The 22,495-nt window shown below is 42.5% G+C and overlaps 2 protein-coding genes across 3 annotated transcripts in view; one reads left to right on the forward strand and one right to left on the reverse strand.

Annotated features, from left to right (window-relative positions):
• Positions 1 to 4,084, reverse strand: part of INSYN2A (inhibitory synaptic factor 2A) — a 77,654-nt gene extending 73,570 nt beyond the window's left edge. Inside the window, exon 1 of one of the 2 annotated variants that reach the window (XM_073546337.1) lies at positions 3,740 to 4,084. Coding sequence is in view for 1 of the 2 variants with exons in the window: in XM_073546336.1 (XP_073402437.1) it covers positions 3,142 to 3,154 (13 nt within the window). In the remaining variant the exon portion in view is untranslated. Of the gene's footprint in view, positions 1 to 3,141; positions 3,677 to 3,739 lie in introns of those variants that run through there. The other variant, XM_073546336.1, reaches the window with a different exon arrangement.
• DOCK1 (dedicator of cytokinesis 1) overlaps positions 1 to 22,495 on the forward strand; it is a 495,500-nt gene that overhangs the window by 305,822 nt on the left and 167,183 nt on the right. The window lies entirely within an intron of this gene.

Raw genomic sequence — 22,495 nt, forward strand, 5'->3', positions numbered from 1 at the left:
GCTGTTTGAGCTATGAGGGGACGGCAGAACGCTGCTCCATCTGGTTATGAGTCTAAAAAAAACAGCAGAATTGCATGTATTTAATTCAAGGTTAGAAACCTGCAGAAATGGCTGATAAGAGAGAGCAATAGGTGCACTTGTGTACGTCAGGGGACAGCATATAATGCAGCATGGATGCTTATACGAAGTGTTGATTAAATTTAATTAGTAAAATATTTATATATATATATATATATATATATATATATATATATATATATATATATATATAATGTTCCCGCTCAATCCCTGCATTACTGTTCAGCCTGAGCTGCCTGTTTCCTGAGTAGGATTCCAGAGACAGAATACGGTAGCTTTGACACTTAGGGCTTGTTCACACACACCCATTTGACACTACAGATTTTGACACGGATCTGTGCTTATTACAAGTAGATCGTCGTGGATTTTCGCCCTTCGCATTGCAAAAGGAGGTGAAATCCGCTGTAAAAACCCACAGAGGAAATTGACCTGTCGTAGATTTCCAAATCCGCTGCACAGGATATTTTCTGTTCTGGACCTTTTCAGCAGCTGTAAAGCACTGCAGATTTATTCTGATGCAGATCCGGATGGAAAGTCGCAGCATATCTGCCACATGTGAACATATCTTACAGATAGGGAAGGAAAGTGCTATTGTATGCCATTCAGGGCAAGAGGAAAGCTGGGTGGTGACCAATACTGGATCTGATAGTACTTCTCACCCAGCACATGTGTCCATTGCAGCAGAGCTGGGATTTGGAAGGCACGTGCCATCACTGACCCATTATTGCCCCTCTGGGCATCACTATGAGGACGGCACAGGAACCAGTCGCTAATCACTGGTGATTGACAGCCATTTAGCGGACTCGACTCACGTGACACCTGTCATGTTAGAGGCCACTCGACAAATTGCTGCACACACTTACAAATGGAAATGCCGTGTTATTCCATTTATCAACAAATCCAAAAGCCTACATGTATGTCGTAGGAAACGAGCATGTCTCGTCTGCAAAAGCGATGATATTCTCTGCACGTGTCTAACAGAAATAAATGACTTTGTCAAGGACGAAAGCTAAAGATAAATCCATCCAGCGGAAAAAGGGAAGTGTAGCAGAGCAGGGTTTGTCATTTGGCACCACGCAACTGCAGGTGAATCTACTGCATTATCTGTGATGCAATGATGCAGACCCAATGACAAACCCAGCTCTGCTACATCAGTAGCTAATGATAGATTCAACATTCTTGCATAGTCTGAGTTGTGTAATAAAGAGTCACTACCTGTCCACAGGGTGCGGGGGAGAAGCCGATTAGCCCCTGCAGTGGAGACTCAACCATCCACAGCGGCAACTTAAAGATAAGTTTTTGTTATTTATTTTTTTCGTTGGTATTAACAAGGAACTTTCTAGTGCAAAAACCATTTCCAGATGCTTCGCTCTCAGTGAGCAAAATGCCTTCCACTTACACACCCGGAACTGTAATATCTGCATTGCTGAGAATACTCTGGGAATACGCCTCAAATGGGATTGGTAATTTTTTTTTTTTTTTTTGGTGGTAGCAATGGAGACAGACTTTCCTCCACAGTGACCTTGCTAACACTCTGCTCAAAGTGATGTACACTTTTATGCGTCATAATATATTCCACATCTTGTTCGCCAAAATGACCTGTCGCAAAAATGCAAATGGTCCTGTAAGTTATGTCTGCACATAAAGCGGCTACTTGGCAAACCCGACCAATGGCATCCTGGCTACATACCCCCTTTTTTTTTCTTTACTCTGTCCCTTTTATTTTAGAAAATGTAAACTATAACTATTGTGTATGGGTGTAATATATATAACATATGTTTTATTTTTCTATGTAGTGATTTATTGGATGTGTGTATAAATATATATATATATATATATATATATATATATATATATATATATATATATATATATATATAGAGAGAGAGAGAGAGATATTTTTATATGGATATGATATATTTTATATATAATATATATTCATAGAATATATATATTATATAATTAAAGTAAGTATATATTATATTCATATATCATTTCTCGAGTAATGCTTTTTCTTATGTCATATATACAGTCTATATGTTTGCATATAGATATGATATGGAAATATATACATATTAGATATGCGTGTAATTATTTTTTCCGCAAGTACACACATGCAAAAATTAATATATTTGTGCCAGTAGTTACATGGGGGGAAATAAATAAAAAAAAAATTATTTATTTATTTATATATATATATATATATATATATATATATATATATATATATATATATATATATATATAATAATTTACTCAGCGAACCATTTCAAACTGGAAAAATTTTTAGATACGAGAAAGATAAAAAAAAAAAATTAATTAAAGGAAAAATGAGCTGTATGAGCCCAGTTCCACTTATTTGAACCCCATCAATCCAGGGATGGTGTAATCTGTGTAAGTCATTGCTCCGGGTGCTTTGCTGCATGGCTATAAATTCAGAAGCCTGAGTATCTTCCAGTGTAACCTCACATGGAAAAAAAAAAAAAAAGATGTAATGAATATTTCAGAGATGAAAGCGACTTTGAATGCAGATACAAGTCTGGAGAAAGCACCATGCCTTAGGACAGGAATCTCGGGGCAGGGAATTCTCGTGATGCTGGTGTAGATCATATAGGACTGGGGGGATAAACACGTTTTAGGAGACTAATTACATTCCTGGTCATGTGACAAGAAGCTGTACATATGATAGACGGTGGCGGCGGCCAGCGCTCGAGTCGGTAACCTAACCCCAATGTCATCCCACCCTCCACCCCACAGATTTTTTTTTTTTTTTTTTTTGTATGGGAGAAGTTATGAGCTGACGAATCTGCAGGACTGAATCTACACATGCAATAGTGATACATAAAGCATCCATAATAATCGTCCGGCTGTCACCTATAGGGGCGGACGCCTCATATTTGTATTCGTCCTGTGCCGTGGATGAAGATGGCCAGATGAAATTGGCTCATTGAGTATTCTGGGAGAAAGTGATGGAAGGAGCCCGCTGCGCCTATAGGGATTACGCCGCCATAGAACACTAGCTAATTTGCTCTTAAATATTAGATGGAGCTGATAAGCACTTACCAATCGTCACCATTCATTCCAGCGATCATTCCCTCGAAGTCGGCCGGATGGCAACTGACGATGGCACCGTGTGCTGCCAGCATGAGCAAGTAGGCTGAGTGCAAACATCGCACACACACACGCTCACTCACGTCCCAGGAGCAAGCCTGTCTATATAGAACCTGATAGAGAGATGTGCTGCTCAGGAAATGTTCTATGCAGCTCTATAGATATTGTGCTGTGGGTACCCAGGACCACATCCTAGGAGCCGATCAATAAAGTGCATGCCGTCTATTGCAGCTCTCCATAAGCAAATACCATTCTGCATCACAGAGCAAGCAGATAGCCCAGGCTAATACGCAGGGCTTCTAGATTGTACTATTGCCATAGCTCTCTGCAGGAAATGGAAACTCAGCGTGGGGATGCTCAGATTTGGAATATTTACCCACTCCTCCACCCCCGAAAATGGCCAATCTTCACCCCCATAGATCAAGATCACTACCAATGTTAAGACTGAGGATAATCAAAACACAATGAGAGATCAGGGGAAGCAGATGGACATCTCATTAAGACCGTAGCCTCCTCCAGAAAAGGGGGGTGTTATGGCATCAGAGCTTACCTTATGTATCCTTAAAAATAAGTAAATGACTGTGAAGTTCCCCTTTGAGCCATTTCTCTCGGATCAGTTCCGCAAGCCTGCTGTTGAAGGATGTTCTGTGGTTCAGCATCTGCTGCAAGATATTCCGAGCAATCTCCTTGGCTTCCTGAGAGTTGATAGCTGCGATTGTAAAAGCAGTTGTCTCGGGGTATTATTAAAACTTGTTTTTGTTTTGTTTTTTTTTACGAATTTTTTTTTTTCTTTTTGTTCTTCTGGAAAGGGGTGAAAGAAAAAAAACAAACAAAAAAAACACAAAACCCGGAGGAATGATTAGAGCAGAAACACAAAAGCTGCTTCCATCTCGAAGTCGCCACTCAAACTGCATGAAAACCATAGAGATTTTTGCTGTAGCATTTGCAAGGGAAGGAGTGCCACCTTGTGTCCTGCCAAGCAAATCTCGCCTCATATCGGCTAAGCTGGCCACCAGGACCTGTATACGCCAACCTGCGCTTGTCATGTGCGTTCTGTGGAATTAGTAACTTATGTAGATTTTGTAACATTTGATTTTTCAGAAAATTTTCTAAAACAGGCTTTCTATTCAGTTTTTTTAAATGTTTGGATTTGTTTAAGGTTCGGTGCAATTTTGGATGATTTTTTTGGATTAATTTAAGTGCAGTTTTTAGAGTAATTCAGGCCATGTGCACAAACATTTAAGGTTTGTGCACATAAAATATGCAATAACAATCTGCTCTGATTATAAGGCTGTGCTCACACTTAGTGTAAATACTATGGGGGGGGTTTCTGTCGTTTTTTTATTTTTGGCACAGAAAATCTGCTGCGTTCAACTGTTCAAACAAAGTTAATTTGATTTTAAGAAGACTCCGTCCCACTATGCGTTCAAAGTCGCTGTTGAACTGTGGGGTTTTGGTGCTTTTTTTTTTCTCAATAGGCTTCCACAGGAACCAGAAAAAAACGCTTGTAAGAAACAGCTGTGTTTTTAAGTGCAGAATCAAAGCTTTTCTGAACTTAAAAAAGAAAAAAGAAAACCCTTTCCACTTAAATTTGCACCAAAGGCGAAATATAGGGGGAGAACTCATTAAAAAATGCAATAATCAGAGAGGATCTTTAGTGTGTATTTTGTCGAGGAAAATTTGCAAGTTTACCGCAGCACATGTAAGGAGATGGACATACTGCCCACGTTCCTCCTTGAAGAAGCAGGTTTAATGTTATATGGTGTAATGGGAAGTGTGATAATGTTAAAGGTGTTTAGTAGTATTGATGATGTGTGTAGTTTGGCAACAGGGATAGTGAGAGTTAATTATTGGGACTAGCCCAGAGAGGAAGGGGCTGATTTGAAGGGAAACTGACAGTTTCCTGTTAGACAAGGTCTGGAGTGCATAGAGGAAGGAGCTAAGATCCTGTTGTGAATTCGCTTTCTAACCTACCTCTGGTTACTACTGAAGGTAGTGGAGCTGGTCAAATTGACAGAGGGGTTGTGAGTTCACTTTCTGGGCTCCCTCTGGTGGTTACTGGAGGTAAAGAGCTGAGCTGATCTGATTAACAGAGGCCTGCCACCTGATAGTGAGGATGACGATTAGAGATCTGGGGTTTCAGACTGGGATTTAAGACAGCCGACTCCCTCTATCCCTGCTGGTGATTTTCTTCCTGCCTCCTGAGGTCTTATTTCCAGCTCAGTCCCTGCATGTTCAGCTAAGTGTTCATTTGCTATTCTGTTTACATTTGATCTGGTTTTGTCTATTTCAGTTTTGTGTGGGTCAGCCAACTCCGGCTGGGGCTGTGTTGAATCACCATTTATATGTTACTGCATGTGCCAGTTTGTTTTTGTCCCTTATTAGATTGGCCTCTTTTTGCTCTGCTTTCAGAATATACCAGAGTGCTGATATAGTGGGTGAAGTCGTGCGACTTCAGTATTTTTTTGCATCAGACGTGTTGGACCTTTTTGCATGGCTATTCCGTGATTGCAGACAGTGTCTTTCCTTTTCTGTCCTGTCAGTGTGGGCCCCATCGTTTGCTCAGTCTATTTTCCTACCTGCGTTTGTGTTTTCATCTTGTCTTTACCGACAATAGATGTTTGGGGGCTATCTATTCCTTTGGGGTCTGCTCTGGGGCAGTTTAGATTTCCCCTTTTTTCTTAGCTCTCCAGCTGTGCCGAGGCGTCTAGGATCATCATAGGCACGCTCCACGGCTACTGCTAGTTGTGTGGATAGGATCAGGGGTCTGCAATCCGCTTAGTTACCAACCTTTCTGGTTTTCTGTGGCTTAACTTGGGCTTGCTCTCCTCCTCGGTGGCCCATTCATAACAGATCCACCCTCATTATGGGGTGTCCTTAGAGTGGGAGGAGACCCAAAGGAAAGAGATGGTGAGATCTGGAGCCGAAGTGACTAAGAGACAGAGTGATCTGTTATGAATGAGTCACCAAGGAGGAAAAAACAAAGCAAGCTAAGCCCAGAAAACCGGAGAGGTTGGTAACTAGCGGATTGCAGACCCCTGAACCTATCCACAACAACTAGCAGTAGCCGTGGAGCGTGCCTACGGTGGTCCTAGATGCCTCGTCACGGCCGGAGAACTAAATAAGCCTAAAGAAAGAAAGGGAAAATATAAACTGCCCCAGAGCAGACCCCAAAGCAATAGACAGCCCCCAACATGTATTGTCGGTGAAACAAGATGAAGACACAGGTAGAAAGATAGGCTGAGCAAACGATGGGGCCCTCGCTAACTAGAAAGGACAGGAAAGAAAAGCTGCTGTCTGCAATCACGCAAAAAACCCTGCCAAAAAGAATGTCCAACACGTCTGATAGAAAAAATCACTATATCAGCACTCAGGTATATTCTGAAGACCGAGCAAAAGAGATCAACTGATCAGAGACAAAAATGGGGATTCAGCCCAGTCCCAGCCAGGGCTGGCTGAACACAAAAACTAAGTAAACCAGACAAAAACTCATATGAACAATAGCAGAGAAAACTTAGCTTTAGGAAGGCAGGAACCAAACTGGAAACCAGGAGCCACAGTCAGGAAAAATCACCAGGAAGAAACTAGGGAGTCGGCTGCCTTAAATCCAATCAGAAACTCCTGATGTCCAATCAAAATCCTCTTCCTCAGGTGGCCGGTCTCTGCCATTTAGATCAGCTTCATTACCTCCCTTCACCAACAGAGGGAGTCCAGATAGAGAACTCACTACTCCTCTGTCAGCACAGCCAGCTCCATAACCCTCATCAGAAGCCAGAGGCAAACCCGAAAATGAGCTCACAACAGTGATCCTTCAACGACTGGTCCCGGGAAAAGGCACCTAGGAAAAAGGCCTAGAGTGTACTACTTTCACAATAACGGGCCTAGACAGGATTGAGTATGCGAGACGAATAGAAAGTCCCAAGTGAGATTTTCAGAGCCTCCTTGAGCTTGAAACAAAGGTCGTCCATGCTGGCAACCTAAGAGGAAAAAAGACGCGGGACGAGTAAAGGAGTCTTACTAAGCAGGACTGTAGTACTGAGCTGGGCTGTGGTGAAGTACTGCGAAACAGTGGAAACAGAGGACAAGTAATAAGAGTAAAGAGGGAAGGTGAATGCTGAGAATAATAGAGAAGAGAATGAAGGAAACTGTGTGAAAAATTCTTAGAGTTGTAGAGGAAACGTTCATAAGACTGTGTACCCGCTAAATCTTGTATATATTCCCTACTAATTTCCCGATTAGTAAAAAGTTTATTTTGGAATGGTGGTCTTTCTCATTGAACTGTTCAACACCTGGTCCTGGCAAACCAGCAACATTGGTTACATGCAGCCTGCACTGGTGTAACGCCCTCACAGCACACGTCCATACACCCAGCCAGGACTCCCACTATCACGGGGTGTGTGGGGGCATAAGAGATAAGCATCTTGCCTACGGCTACCTCCCTGCGCTACTTGTGAACACGGCCCTGTGTTTTTGCTGCATTTATTTTTTTTTGCAGTTGTTTCCTCTTTCTTTATATTTTTGGTACAAATTTGGTGCAATGGGTTTTTCCCCCAGTGTTTTAGCACAGAAATCCTGAAATACCACAATTTTATTTAGACTGCCTATAGGGAAAAAAAAACAGCATCAAACTAACATTGTTCAACAGTGTCTTTAATAGTGGGCATGATTTTTCATGGTATCATATCTACTTTGCTTGAACTTGACCATAAAGGGGTTGTCCTGCCATACGCTGTCACGTTGTGACTGCAGACTTGTGAATTCTCACATCACGCGGACTGCGAGGATCCTGTGCTGCCGGAGCTACAAGTATGTGATTTGCATACATGCAGTCATGTGCGGACTAGACGTGCACGGCCTCACTCAGTGCAAGTGTATTGAGCGAAACTGGACACGTCTAGTCAGCATGTGGCTGAAAGTATGCAAATCGAATAATTGCGGTCACATGACCGTCCGCTCCTGGCTCTGTGGAGAATCCTTCCAGCGTTTGATTTGAGGATTCACAAGTCTGCAGTCACATAGTCTCTGCAGACTTATAGCCTTAGGCCTCTTTCACACATCAGTTTTTCGCCGTCAGGCGCGATCCGGCTTTTTTTTGTAAAACCGGATCCGGCTAAATGCCATGCCGGATCCAGTTTTTCCCCATTGACTTGCATTAGCGCCGGATCGCGCCGGATGGCGTTGCGTTTCATCCGTTTTTTGCCGGATCCGGCTACTTGTCTCATTCCGGCGTCTGGAAAAAACGGCTACTGTAACGTTTTTTGTCTCCGGAGAAAAAGCCGGAAGCGCCGGATCCGACACTTCCGGCTTTTTGCTACAATGAAAGTCTATGGGCGCCGGAATGCGCCGGATCCAGAAAAAGACGGATCCAGCCACCGGATCCGTTTTTTTAAGTCTGCGCATGCTCAGATCCAATTGGCCAGCCCCCAGGAAACAGATTTAACCTGCTAGACGGATCCGGCAGAAAAACGGATCCGTTTCTACAGTTCTCCAAAATTTATGCCGGATCCGTTTTTTCTAAAAATAGCCGAATCCTGCCTGACGGCAAAAAACTGATGTGTGAAAGTAGCCTAAGGCTTTACAAACCCTTCAAGTTTCAGTGGAGCTTTAGCAAAATAACAGGGTCATAATGAATCAGTTTAACCAGATTGATTAACAAAGTTTTCAAAATATCATTTTTAGTAAATTTTTTAAAAACTTTTTTTTTTGACATATTTTATAGCAGGTCATATATTTAAATTTTAATTATTCTATTTTGCATATTAAATTGCAGCCAATCAAACATTCTAAAGATTCACCAAAAAATCAGCTTCTCTAATTTATCGAAATAATCAAAAAGCGCTCCTGGGAATTTGATGTTTTGTTTTTTTTCTGATATCTGCTATGTCGTTGGCTTCACACATCTGTGTGATTATTACTCATCCGGTCTGATTTATGTGCTTGGGAAAATAGCAAAGGTTACAACAAGTTCATCAAAGTTGCACACATGGCAAACAATCTGCATATAAGACTCTGCTACACGACCGCCGTTGACAACATTACGTCACTATAGAAGCGAATGGGATCGTATTGCGACACCTACACTACTGCAACCGCAACTGAGACTTATTTTTGTTTTGTTTTTTTTTGCGGCTTGCTTATCGCGGTAGTATAGGTGGCGCAATGTGACCCCATTCACTTTTATAGCACTGCGATGTAGCAAGCGGCACCGAGTGAACTTCGCGGGCAAAGTCGCAGTGTAGAACTAGCCTAAAACACTTGTTTGCACATCTTCATTGTGATTCCTCTTCCAACGCTTTTCACAATTGTGAAGAATAATGCATGTACTGCATATCACGTACTTTTTTGGTGCAATTAGTAATTCGCTTTTATCGTATTTGAATCTTCTACAATGAAAACACCATGTCCGTTTGGTTTTTTTGTGCTTTTTTAGCACTTTTTAAGCCTATTTTGTTTGCCTTTTTTTCTTTGTTTGTCCTTGTGGGTGGTTTTTAGGTTTTACATATGTTTTCCTTCTGATCTATCATTTTCTACATTTCAAAAAAATGACTAAATTTGTCACACATGTAACCCCGTCCTTCTCCCCCCTCCCAAGAGTGATTATATGTACGCCAAGAACTTTGACACAATTTTTGCAACTTTTTACATTAAAAAGTGACGAAACATGGTGTACAAAAATAGATCATTTTTGATTTGCGCAAAATTCTTCAGTCGGGTGCACCATTTTAAAGAATTTGGTGTAAAGAAGGCATCGAATACCACAAGACAAAAAAGAAAAGTGACTTAAAAAAAAAACTGTAAATGATGAATCTGAGGCCTGTATTTTATAGTCTCCTGTAATACACACAACCCATGTTTGTATTTCTTGGAATTAGAGCAGCACTCAGACATTTTATGTCTGACTATACTGCAACATCGGCTTTAGATAAAGAATAATGTATGGGCTCTTCCGTGTACCTTTTGTGTAACTTGTTCGTGATGTGCAATTTCTTTGTTGTCTGTGATGATTAACGTTTTCCTCTCTTATATGTTCGCCAAATGTAAGAGACTTTTCCCATGTTGTCTCTGTCTATACAGAGGGTTTGGAGACTCATGACAATGTCCTTGCACTTTTTTTTAAGTCTTCTCTAAGGGCAGCTAGTGATGGTGACATAGAACTGCAGTCTCATTGTATCCTGTGTAATCAAGATTCACCCCGCAGAGTCTGTTTATGCTATGCATTGCAGATTTTCCAACTCTTCCAAAACATCCAAACACTGTTCGAAAAATGGGAGACCTCCTGGAAGAATTGGCAAATCTCCTCACGCCACTGAAGTTCCCTGAAACCTCTAGAAAAATTGTTTTTCAGGAAGGCGTATATTCAGTTTGTATGGAGGAGAGGGCAAATCTCCTTAGCACCACCGAACTCCCTCCTTTTCGCTCTTTCTCTATGCATCCGGAAGGTCTCTTACACCCAGGAGGTGCGGAGGAGATGGCAAATCTCCTTGGCACCACTGAAGCCCCCCAAGCCGCCATAAAAACTAAGCTTCCAGAAAGTTCCTTCCATTCAGGAAGCATGGGCCAAGAAAGGTAGCATGATTATAGGTTAAAAAAAAATCCACAATATCCTCAAGTAGTGGCTTTACTCCAAGTTGGCAGACATCAAGTTCTTTCTGCAGTCTCGGTGTATTCTTTGTGATCTATCTTCAATCCAGCTTTCCTGCCACCTGCTTGGGATAGGTATTTTCCTGTCATCTCTTACAAGCAGGAGTCAGGCTGGTGCTGTATCTCGTTTTAATATGCAGGAGATTCTGCATGTTGCTCTTATCGATAGTGTAGCTGGTATAATGAGGGGAGTTTTAAAAGAAAATATATGCTGAAGTGCTGCTTTAAATTGAAATGGCTTTCAAGCAATACTCCTTGTATCTGAATTTCATGACACTGTTTCTCGATATATCTGTACTGAATGTTGCAGCGAACTGCATCAGTTACAACTTGGTGTCTCGTTTGCCAGAAACATTATTGCAAATGTGCATAAACCCTGCCACTTGTGAGGTCTAGTTTGGACAGCAGTCCGACAAGGTCCTACAAGATCTAGCAAGATCTAGTCCTGAAAATACTAATGCATTAATTCAAAATTTACCTAACGCAATATTTATGCCCGGCCTTTTCTCCTATGTAGTTGTAGATGACTTTTCTTAAACATGTGCAGAAACAGGTACTTCTCTTGGCATTTGCAACCATCATCACCAGTATACACCAGTTAAAACCCCAACAAAGTTGTAACTTTGTTAATTCAACTTTATCCTCTTGTATGGATTTTTTTTTTGTTCGATTTAGTGAACAGTCTTCATTAGAGGCCCAAGCTTTTGCTAATTAGCTTCTTCTGTTATTTTTTTTCATTTACCCTATTTGAACTCTTTAAAAACCTGCTGTGGTGCAGATGATGGAGATGTCCACTGTCTGCATTTATTAGCTTCTTGGTTGCTTAGCAACAGGTAAAGAAATGGAGTCTTGGTAGAATGTGACTCCGAGCGAGCAGGAGAAACCCAAGATTTTTTTTTTCTCGTCTTGGGAACCTACATTGTTTCTTAAGGCTAGTAAAATTCTGTTTACAGCACATAAATTATTTATTTTTTATATCAATTAAAAATTAAAGGATAATTTTACAATGTTATTATAGTAAATTGTTGATAAATGTGATTTATTCAGCTTGAGCTTTTGTTAAAGTTAGTCATATAAGAGGGATTGTCGGCTCCTCTGTGCATTATAGCGAATACGGTACTTGTATTTCAAATAAAATAACTGCGTTGTGCCATCCTTCTGTTATATTCACTCGTACATAAGAGCTTGGGTTTCTCCCGTTACTAATTTGCATTTGGGGGTGGGAAGAGCGTCACAAATATTGCATTGTTGTTCAGAAGTTTCAAGTTCTACCAACATTTTTTGGGTCCCGAACGGCCACATTGTCCTACTGAATGAATCCAAAACACCTCCAAAAAAATGTAAAGGGGTATTTGCATGAATACATCTGCAGAACTAAGTTTTGAGTATTTGAGAAGGATTTTAAGTTTCTGCTAAAAAAAAAAAAAAAGAATCCATATGAACACACCCAGTTTCAGGAGCATAAACTCCATTAAATCCTCATCATAATCCCAAAACTAAATTTTGAGGAATTTTCAGTTTTAACACGAAGCACGGTACGGCCAGAACCACAGTCAGTGCATGAATCCTCTCCGTAATATTCCCCCACACACAGCTCCTCTCTGTCATATTCCCCCACACACAGCTTCTCTCCGTAATATTCCCCCCACACACAGCTCCTCTCCGTAATATTCCCCCCACACACAGCTCCTCTCCATAACATTCCCCCACACACAGCTTCTCTCCGTAATATTCCCCCCACACACAGCTCCTCTCCGTCATATTCCCCCACACACAGCTCCTCTCCGTAATATTCCCCCCACACACAGCTCCTCTCCGTAATATTCCCCCCACACACAGCTCCTCTCCGTAATATTCCCCCCACACACAGCTCCTCTCCGTAATATTCCCTCACACACAGCTCCTCAACGTAATTTCCCCCCCCACACAGGTCCTCTCTATAATAGCACCTCATAGTAACAGCAACCCTCTTCTGTAGCGCTTAATTTTTGCAGCTCGTGCTTATCTTCACTGCGCTGTTGCACCGGCGACAGCTGCAGTGGGATGAGGTCACAGCGTGGCGTAATGATCTCATCACGCTGCTGCATGTCAAGGTTGGGCTGACAAAAGACGCAAATACAATTGAATATAGGAAGGTGGGAACCAGGGTCTCCTGGTTCTTTGTAGGCCGTATTTTGTGCAGGCCTGGTCTAGCAGCAGAGACTCTCAAGTTGGATTATAGGAATTGGGGTTGTGGCTTTGTCTCACTGCTTCTACTCTTCTGTCTGGCGCAACTGCATACAGGCATAACAGAGAAGAGGGCTTTTAGTTTGGGGCAGACAAATTAAACTATTGGCCAGTAGCAGGAGAAATGCAAGACATGAAAATATAAAATGCATAATTTAGAAATAAAGAAAAGGAAGTACCAGCACCTATAATGCTGGTAGAATGCTGTTGACAAAAAACTGCTTACTGACAAAGAGTAGATGGAATCAGAATAGTTTCTGAACATAGACTGCAATGTGTACCAAAATCAGTTTTAACTTGTGGATGCTGTCATAATGGTGTTAGGACTATGGGCGATAACCAGCTTCCTAGAACTAGGGGTGCCCTATTCTATTCTGGTCCCCCCAGATTACTTCTGAAGGTGGAAATGCCAGGATCACATGCTAGGCTATGCTCCCATGTCAACCCTTATCTGTCCCCTCCCCCACCCAGGGTTTTGGGAAGCTGAAGTGTATAGGAACACACTAACCAAACAAGGGAAGACAGACATAAATGAAAATAACAACCATACAAAATACACACACCAAACAACAGAGTGAGTCACATGGGAGTTAAAAGGAAGGCAAAACCAAATAGTAAAGGATGAGGATGTGCACACAGACAAAACTCAAGGCAATAATCTCCTGAACAAACTCCAAACACCAACTCCAACCACAAACCACACCTCCAACTTCAGAACCAGGCAGTACGACTTAACACTGGCAATTCCTAAGTTCCAGAGGCGAGCACATATAGCAGAGAGGAGTGATCAACACTGAACAGCTGAGATAATCCATTTAGGAGAGCTCCAGTATCTTCAACTGAACATTTTAATCCTTGCACGGATAGCAAGGAGAAAACCTGCACTGTTTTTAGTACAATGTTAAAGTACTTCTAACCAGTGCAGGACACCAGACACCGTGGTCTTTAGCGCCTCTCTGTCGCGGTAGCCCCATGACAGATGCTTTTCTGCATGCATTATATGAAAGGACAGATGCGCTTTAAGCAGCATGCATTGATTTACTTTATACAAAGGTCACCTTCCCCTGTACTAACATATGATTATGAGGTTCATCCCCCAAACCAGATAAACTGCATTGTGTAAAGTTTTCACAGAAAGCAGATGGTCTTGCAATAAATGCATTGAAAATGTTACTTTAATTGTATTGATAAAACATTGTAACACTTGGGTACATATCCCTGTGGCCTTTCTTATGCAAAACAAGCAACATTCTGATATCTGTACAAGGGTTTTTTTTTTCCAACTTCCTAAATTGCTGCAGTGCAATTTATATTGCAATGCAAATCTTTTTAATCAACCCATCTTGTTCTTTATTTCTTCCCGTAAAAGAAGAAAAAAAAAAAAAGAAAAAACCCCTAAGTGAGTGTTGGCCACTGGCCACTGAGATCGATGCTGCAGATTCTTCCCCAACTTTCTGGCAAAATCATATTTCTTTAAAAGTGCAAATTGAAAGCGATGGAAACTGATTAAGCGGCGGCAACAGATTCCATCACAGAGGAAAACAAAGTGCTGCTTAGAATGAATTTTTTACTAGGATTCCCTAAAGCCGTCACCTTCTATTGTTACATCATGGGCATTAGATATATACTATTAACATGGCAGAGAACGGTAGAAAGCAACGTCCACGTTCCTGAACTATAAAGATATGGCATGTGATATATCAAGTGTGAAATCTTTGCAACTCCGAGATATCGTCCTGCGTAATTGCTTCTTGTGGTCTGATAAATTGTTCCGTAATTGCACAGAGAAACCATTTTATTTGTTTTGCAAAATATAAATGAGTCTCATAACATTGTAGGGGAAAAAAGCGTTCGAGCCGCCACTTGTTATATCTGGTCCTCTAATATCTGCGCAAATTATACATCCATCATGATCACTAGGAATTAGGAGATTTTGTACTAAAGATTGCAAATAGGGTTTTATCTGTCATAGATTCCTACTTTGGATTTTTGCTACATTTCCTAATTATTTTTTGTATTTGTTTACCATACGTCCTCCTTACATTTTTTCTATTAGATGCTTGAAACTAGAATTACTGCTCCTCTTTCATGAGGTGATCTTAAGATCTTCCACAGTTTCACAATCACACATCCTGATATTTCCGGTACCAGAAAAAACAGTACCGGAGATGTGTGTCCCTGTGCGTAATAATTGTGGCATACGTGTTCCGCATCAGTACCACACGTAACGGTGCCTGGGAAGCAGCAGTACAGTTAGCGCTGTTTCCTGGCATCGGGTGCTGAAGACTGCTCTGATCTTTCTGCCCCACCAATTCTGGCGCTTTGCCCTTCTCTTCTCACTTGCCCTTTGGCAGTCTCAAGTGGGGTATTATTTGTGGAGTTGATGTCACCTTTTTATTGTCTGGTAACATCAAGCCCAGGGATTAGTGATGGAGAGCTGTCTATAAGGCTATGTGCACACGGAGTTTTTTGGCTCTGCGGATTTTGTAGCAAAAACCGCAGATAAATCCGCAGGACTTAATTCCTGGGGTTTATCTGCGGTTTTGCCCTGCAGTTTTACACCTCATAATGGATGAGGTGTGAAACTGCAGCGTTTCTGCACTAAAGAATTGACATGCTGCGGATTGTAAACCGCAGCATGTGCACTGCGTTTTTTTTTTATTTCCATAGGAAATAAAGGTACTGTACAACGCAGCAGAATCTGCTACAGACCCGCAGCTGCAGTAATGCTGCGGATCCGCAGCAGAATCCGCACCGTGTGCACATACCCTTAGGGTACCGTTACACTTAGCGATGCACCAGCGATCCCGACAACGATATGGATCGCTGGTGCATCGCTAAGTGGTCGCTAGTGAGCTGCCACACAGGCAGATCTCACCAGTGACATCGCAGGGGTCGGGGGTCGCTACTTACCTGTCAGACACGGTGATCCTGACGTCCTCCCGCCCGCTTCCACGCGTCGCTCGTCAGCGCCGCAGGAAGTCGCCGACGAGAAATGATCCAGGACCTTCTCGCGTGACCAGCGATGAGCAGTGGGGGAGCCGGTCGGAGGTATCAGACATAGCGATATTGCTAGCAATATCGCTGCTACGTCACAAAATCGGTGACGTTACAGCAATATTGCTAGCGATATGGCTATGTGTAACGAGGGCTTTAGACACCTATCCATTACTAATCCTATAATTACATGGTAAATAAAGACACAGCCAGAATAAAGTCTTTTGTTTGAAATAAAACAAAACACACTTTTCCCTTTTTATTTAAAACTAAATACACTTTTCCTCACCTAACGGCCATTCCATTGAATCCCTTGTCTGCTGTAATAAAGATAAAAAGCAACAATATCCCTCACCTGTTCGACGTTTTGTCCCACGCCGTAATCCATGTCTGGGGATAAACAGTTTTCAACCTGGACAGTGCCAAGATGTGACCGTCCAGGCTGAGAAACACTGATGATTGAGCTGCTGCGAGCAGCATCAGTGAGCAGCAGTGACATCATCAAGGTTACCGCAGATCACTGAGGCTGCGTTCCCACCCGGGCTGAACTGCGGTGACCTCAGCACCGTGAGAAAAAGTTCACTGAGTTCACCGCAGTTCAGCTCAGAGAGTTCACGCACAGTCATCTGTGTGCACATGGTCGGGACGTTTTGCGGCCCATGCTGCTGTTAAAAAACCGAACATGTCGGCCTATTTTGCCCATGGACACATGGTCTGTGGAAATACACTGACATGTGCATAGACACATGTGCATAGTAAAACATAAAGCAACAAGTCCATACAATAATGCTGGTTAGCCTGCCTGGCTTAGAGTCCAGCTTCTGAGTCCTTTAGCAAAGGCACTCAATCCAGGAGATCTGCACACCTCCATACACACAGCAATCTGTGACACAAACAAGTCTCAATCTTACAAAGTGAACCAAACCCATGGGAGATATGGTGAGCAGCCATGTCTTCCAACTCTTCAGCTGCTCTTTATCAACCTGTCATGGCAAATTAACCCCTTTTAGTCTTATATGTACTAAAGCATTCCTCCAGGTTTATCTCCCATCCACTATGTGTCTAACAGCCACCTTACAACTCATCTGTATATACTCGAGTATAAGCCGACCCGAGTATAAGCTGAGGCCCCTAATTTTCCCACAAAAACCTGAGAAAACTTATTGACTCTGAGTATAAGCCTAGGGTGGAAAATGCAGCAGCTACTAGTAAATTTCAAAAATAAAAATAGATACCAATAAAAGTAAAATTAATTGAGACATCAGTAGGTGAAATGTTTTTGAATATCCGTATTGAATCAGGAGCCCCATATAATGCTCCATACAGTTCATGATGGGCCCCATAAGATTCTCCATACAAAATATGCCCCATATAATGCTGCACAAAGGTTAATAATGGCTCCATAGAATAATATGCCCCATATGCTGCTCTATAACATTTGATGGCCCCATCAGATGCTCCAAAGAATATGCCCCATACGCTGCTCAATATATCTTGATGGCCCCATAAGATGCTCCATAGAATATGCCCCATATGCTGCTCCATAAAGGTTATGGCCCCATAAGATGCTCCATAGAATATGCCCCATATGCTGCTCCATAAAGGAAATGGCCCTGTAAGATCCTCCATAGAATATGCCCCATATGCTGCTCCATAAAGGTTATGGCCCCATAAGATTCTCCATAGAGTAGGCCCCATTTGCTGCTGCGAATAAAAAAAAGACATGCTCACCCCTCATCGCTGGGGGCCAGGTGCCGGTGTCTTGAGCAGGCGGGGACACCGGCGCGCTATGGGGTCAGGTAATGATGTCGCCGCTGGCTCAGGGCCCCAGCACCTGCGATATTCACCTGTCCCTGTTCCACCGCTGCATGCTGCTCTGTCTTCCGGGTCACTGCAGTAACTGTTCAGGCAGAGGGCGCACACTAAACACGTCATCGCGCCCTCTGACCTGACCGTCACATCCAGAGGACGCGGAGGACAGAGCGGCGTGCGGCGGTGGAACAGGGACAGGTGAATATCGCATATGCTCCCCCCGTCCTCCTTTTCCGATGCTGGCAACTCCTTCCAGTGTTCAGCGGTCACGTGGTACCACGTATTCATTACTTTAATGAGCGGTACCACGTGACCGCTGAACACAGGAAGAGCTGCGGCGCCGGAGACTATCTGAGAAGCAGGGACTGCAGAGACCGCTCCAGGAGGGGGTGAGTATGATCTGACAGCTGCGCTCCCCCTCCCCTGCCGACCCCCTGGACTATGACTCGAGTATATAGAGCATTCGTGTATAAGTTGACCCAAGTATAAGCCCAGGCACCTAATTTTGCTTGAGAAACTGGGAAAACTTATTGACTTGAGTATAAGTGGGGGTATGTATTGTCCCCTCATCCCTGTCCTGTTATGCACGGCCTCCTTATCCACTTTCCTTGTATGCATAGCTCCCCATCCATGTATGTATGGCTCCCCGTCCTTGTATGCATGGATCCTTATCCCCTGTTTTTGTATGGATGGTTCCCCATCCCTGTCCCTGTATGCATGGTTCCTATAAGAAAAAAAAAGTATTTATTACCTTAATGAGCAGGGGACACGTGATCGCTCGGCCGGAAGAGCTGCTGGCACTGGAACAAGATGCAGCGTGGGCGCGCTGGGAAGGTAATTAGGATGTGTGCTGCAAGCCGGCGGCTGTAACTGTGTGTGCAATAAGAGAAATTAATATTCACTGCCAGCGCAGTTATATTAATTTCTCTTTAGCAGCATGCACAGGGTTTAGCCGTAGCCGCCGACTCCTGCCTCTGTGACCTGCTGCTCCGCCGCTACCCCTCCCACGCCGTCTTTCTGGGACAATGACTCGTGTATAAGCTGAGGGGGGCATTTTCAGCACACAAAAAAGTGCTGAAAAACTCAGCTTATACACTTAGTATATACAGTATATACCGTCATGACCGAAAATGTTGGCACACTTGAAATTATTCCAGAAAATGAAGTGTTTCTCCTAGAAAATTATTGCAATTACACATGTTTTGTTATACACATGTTTATTTCCTTTGTGCATCGAAACAATACACTACAACAGAAGGGAAAAAAAGGCATATTGGACACAATTTCACGTTAAACCCCAAAAATGGGTCCAACACAATTGTGGTAAACAACTTTGTTTCAAGCTTGTGATACTCATTCAAACTCAGTTGGTCATAGACACCAGTCCGCATGCGCACCTAGCCCCACTCTATATCATTTGATCGTGTCACTGGTCAGCAATACTCCATGTGTCACGGAACGGTGCGCTTCCGTGGGGGTGGGTATCGAACATGGATTGCAGCCCTCCCCGTATGCGCAAAACAACAGTTGCATCTCATTATAGCGTTCCACAGTGGAACGCACACCTGACCCTGCCCGTAACGCACTTCCAAGTTATCATTTCCAGTATCACGCCAAGGTCCCGGACCTGGAGGTTTGCGTGTGACATGGATGATACACAGGCCCATATATAGGTCCTGTTAGGCACCATTTTTCCTGTAGTAAGATGTTTATATGGATAGGGGGGTACCCATACTTAGGCACACGTGTCTACCACGTGTTTTCTCCTAGATTCCAGGATGACTATCCTGTTGTGGGCAGGGCTGTGGAGTCGGTATAAAATGGACCGACTGACTCCTAAAATATATAATAAATTGGGTACAGTAATTCAATGCAGAATGTGCTGAATATTTGGGAAAGTTATGAAATGTCCTATAAATGGCTGTTCTACTCCTGATCTAAGGCTACATTCACACACAGCGTTTTTCCTGCATTTTTTGAGGATACGTTTTTCAGCTGCAAAAGCAGATCAGCTTTTTAAAAAAACACATCACCTGAAAGGTTTTTGAGCTCATAGATAATGTTTTCAATAGCAAAAGCAGATTAGATATCTGCTCTATCTATCCATTTTTCCATATCTGTCTATCCATATCTTATCTGTACCAAAAAGAATGAAAGCCGGGTAGCACACAGACTAACACTCCTTTTTTTTTTTTAGGACCAGTCAGGTACACCTCATAGCTGCCCAAAAGGACGCCCAGGACAGGCATTGCTCGTCCTTAGTAACACATCAACATCAATTGATAGTTGGAATAAATAGACTGCATTCATCACCACATCTTCTTATGGTGCAGGCTTTATCTTCAAGTGTAGGGGTGTGCAGTATGAGGTTCTGCAGCAGCTGAGGTGTGCAGTATGAGGTTCTGCGGAACAGTATGAGGTTCTGCCCCCCCCCCCCCCCCAGTTTGATCCTGGCTATGCCCATGCTGTGAATGTAGCCTGAGGATCTAGGGTTTGTCTTAGCTGACATAAGTCATAGTGTGTGTGTGTGTGTGTGTGTGTGTGTGTATATATATATATATATATATATATATATATATATATATATATATATATATATATATATATACACAGTACAGACCAAAAGTTTGGACACACCTTTTCATTCAAAGAGTTTTCTTTATTGTCATGACTATGAAAATTGTAGATTCACTCTGAAGGCATCAAAACTATGAATGTTAACACATGTGGAATGATATAATTAACAAAAAAGTGTGAAACAACTGAAAATATGTCTTATATTCTAGGTTCTTCAAAGTAGCTACCTTTTTCTTTGATTACTGCTTTGCACACTCTTGGCATTCTCTACATGAGCTTCAAGAGGTAGTCACCGGAAATGGTTTTCACTTCACAGGTGTGCCCTGTCAGGTTTATTAAGTGGGATTTCTTGCCTTATAAATGGAGTTGGGACCATCAGTTGTGTTGTGCAGAAGTCTGGTGGATACACAGCTGATAGTCCTACTGAATAGACTGTTAGAATTTGTATTATGGCAAGAAAAAAGCAGCTAAGTAAAGAAAAATGAGTGGCCATCATTACTTTAAGAAATGAAGGTCAGTCAGTCCGAAAAATTTGGAAAACTTTGAAAGTGTCCCCAAGTGCAGTGGCAAAAACCATCAAGCACTACAAAGAAACTGGCTCACATGAGGACCGCCCCATGAAAGGAAGACCAAGAGTCACCTCTGCTGCGGAGGATAAGTTCATCCGAGTCACCAGCCTCAGAAATCGCAGGTTAATCGCAGCTCAGATTAGAGACCAGGTCAATGCCACACAGAGTTCTAACAGCAGACACATCTCTACAACAACTGTTAAGAGGAGACTTTGTGCAGCAGGCCTTCATGGTAAAATAGCTGCTAGGAAACCCCTGCTAAGGACAGGCAACAAGCAGAAGAGACTTGTTTGGGCTAAAGAGCACAAGGAATGGACATTAGACCAGTGGAAATCTGTGCTTTGGTCTGAGGAGTCCAAATTTGAGATCTTTGGTTCCAACCACCGTGTTTTTGTGCGACACTGAAAAGGTGAACGGATGGACTCTACATGCCTGGTTCCCACCGTTAAGCATGGAGGAGGAGGTGAGATGGGGTGGGGGTGCTTTGCTGGTGACACTGTTGGGGATTTATTCAAAATTGAAGGCATACTCAACCAGCATGGCTACCACAGCATCTTGCAGCGGCATGCTATTCCATCCGGTTTGTGTTTAGTTGGACCATCATTTATTTTTCAACAGGACAATGACCCCAAACACACCTCCAGGCTGTGTAAGGGCTATGTGACCAAGAAGGAGAGTGATGGGGTGCTACGCCAGATGACCTGGCCTCCATAGTCACCAGACCTGAACCCAATCAAGATGGTTTGGGGTGAGCTGGACCGCAGAGTGAAGGCAAAAGGGCCAACAAGTGCTAAGCATCTCTGGGAACTCCTTCAAGACTGTTGGAAGACCATTTCCGGTGGCCACCTCTTGAAGCTCATCAAGAGAATGCCAAGAGTGTGCAAAGCAGTAATCAAAGCAAAAGGTGGCTCCTTTGAAGAACCTAGAATATAAGACATATTTTCAGTTGTTTCACACTTTTTTTGTTAATTATATAATTCCACATGTGTTAATTCATAGATTTGATGCCTTCAGAGTGAATCTACAATTTTCATAGTCCTGAAAATAAAGAAAACTTTTTGAATGAGAAGGTGTGTCCAAACTTTTGGTCTGTACTGTTTATATGTAATCGATATTACATAGTGTATTACATATTTACAATTTATTACAGTTTTTTGTGTTCTAAAGTTGTATTCCAATAAATATATATTATGTTCTATCTAAATATCTTGAGTATTGGATCATAAAAATGATTAAATGTCTGATGTACACATTGTACTACAATAAATTTTTCACTTAAATATAAGCAATATATGTGGGAGTCGGAGTCGGTGTAAGGGAAATTGAGGAGTCTGAGTCGCAGGTTTGGCTTACCGACTCCACAGCCCTGGTTGTGGGATGTTCCTGGATTGGCATCTGTGTATAAATAAATGAGCATGGACTAGCACCATGCAGTATCAATTCATCTCACCTCCTGATGATCCATATGTGGTGAAACGCATAGT

This window comes from Dendrobates tinctorius, unplaced genomic scaffold (genome assembly GCF_039654945.1).
Source record: "Dendrobates tinctorius isolate UK_male_01 unplaced genomic scaffold, ASM3965494v1 ptg000147l, whole genome shotgun sequence".
Lineage (NCBI taxonomy): Eukaryota > Metazoa > Chordata > Amphibia > Anura > Dendrobatidae > Dendrobates > Dendrobates tinctorius.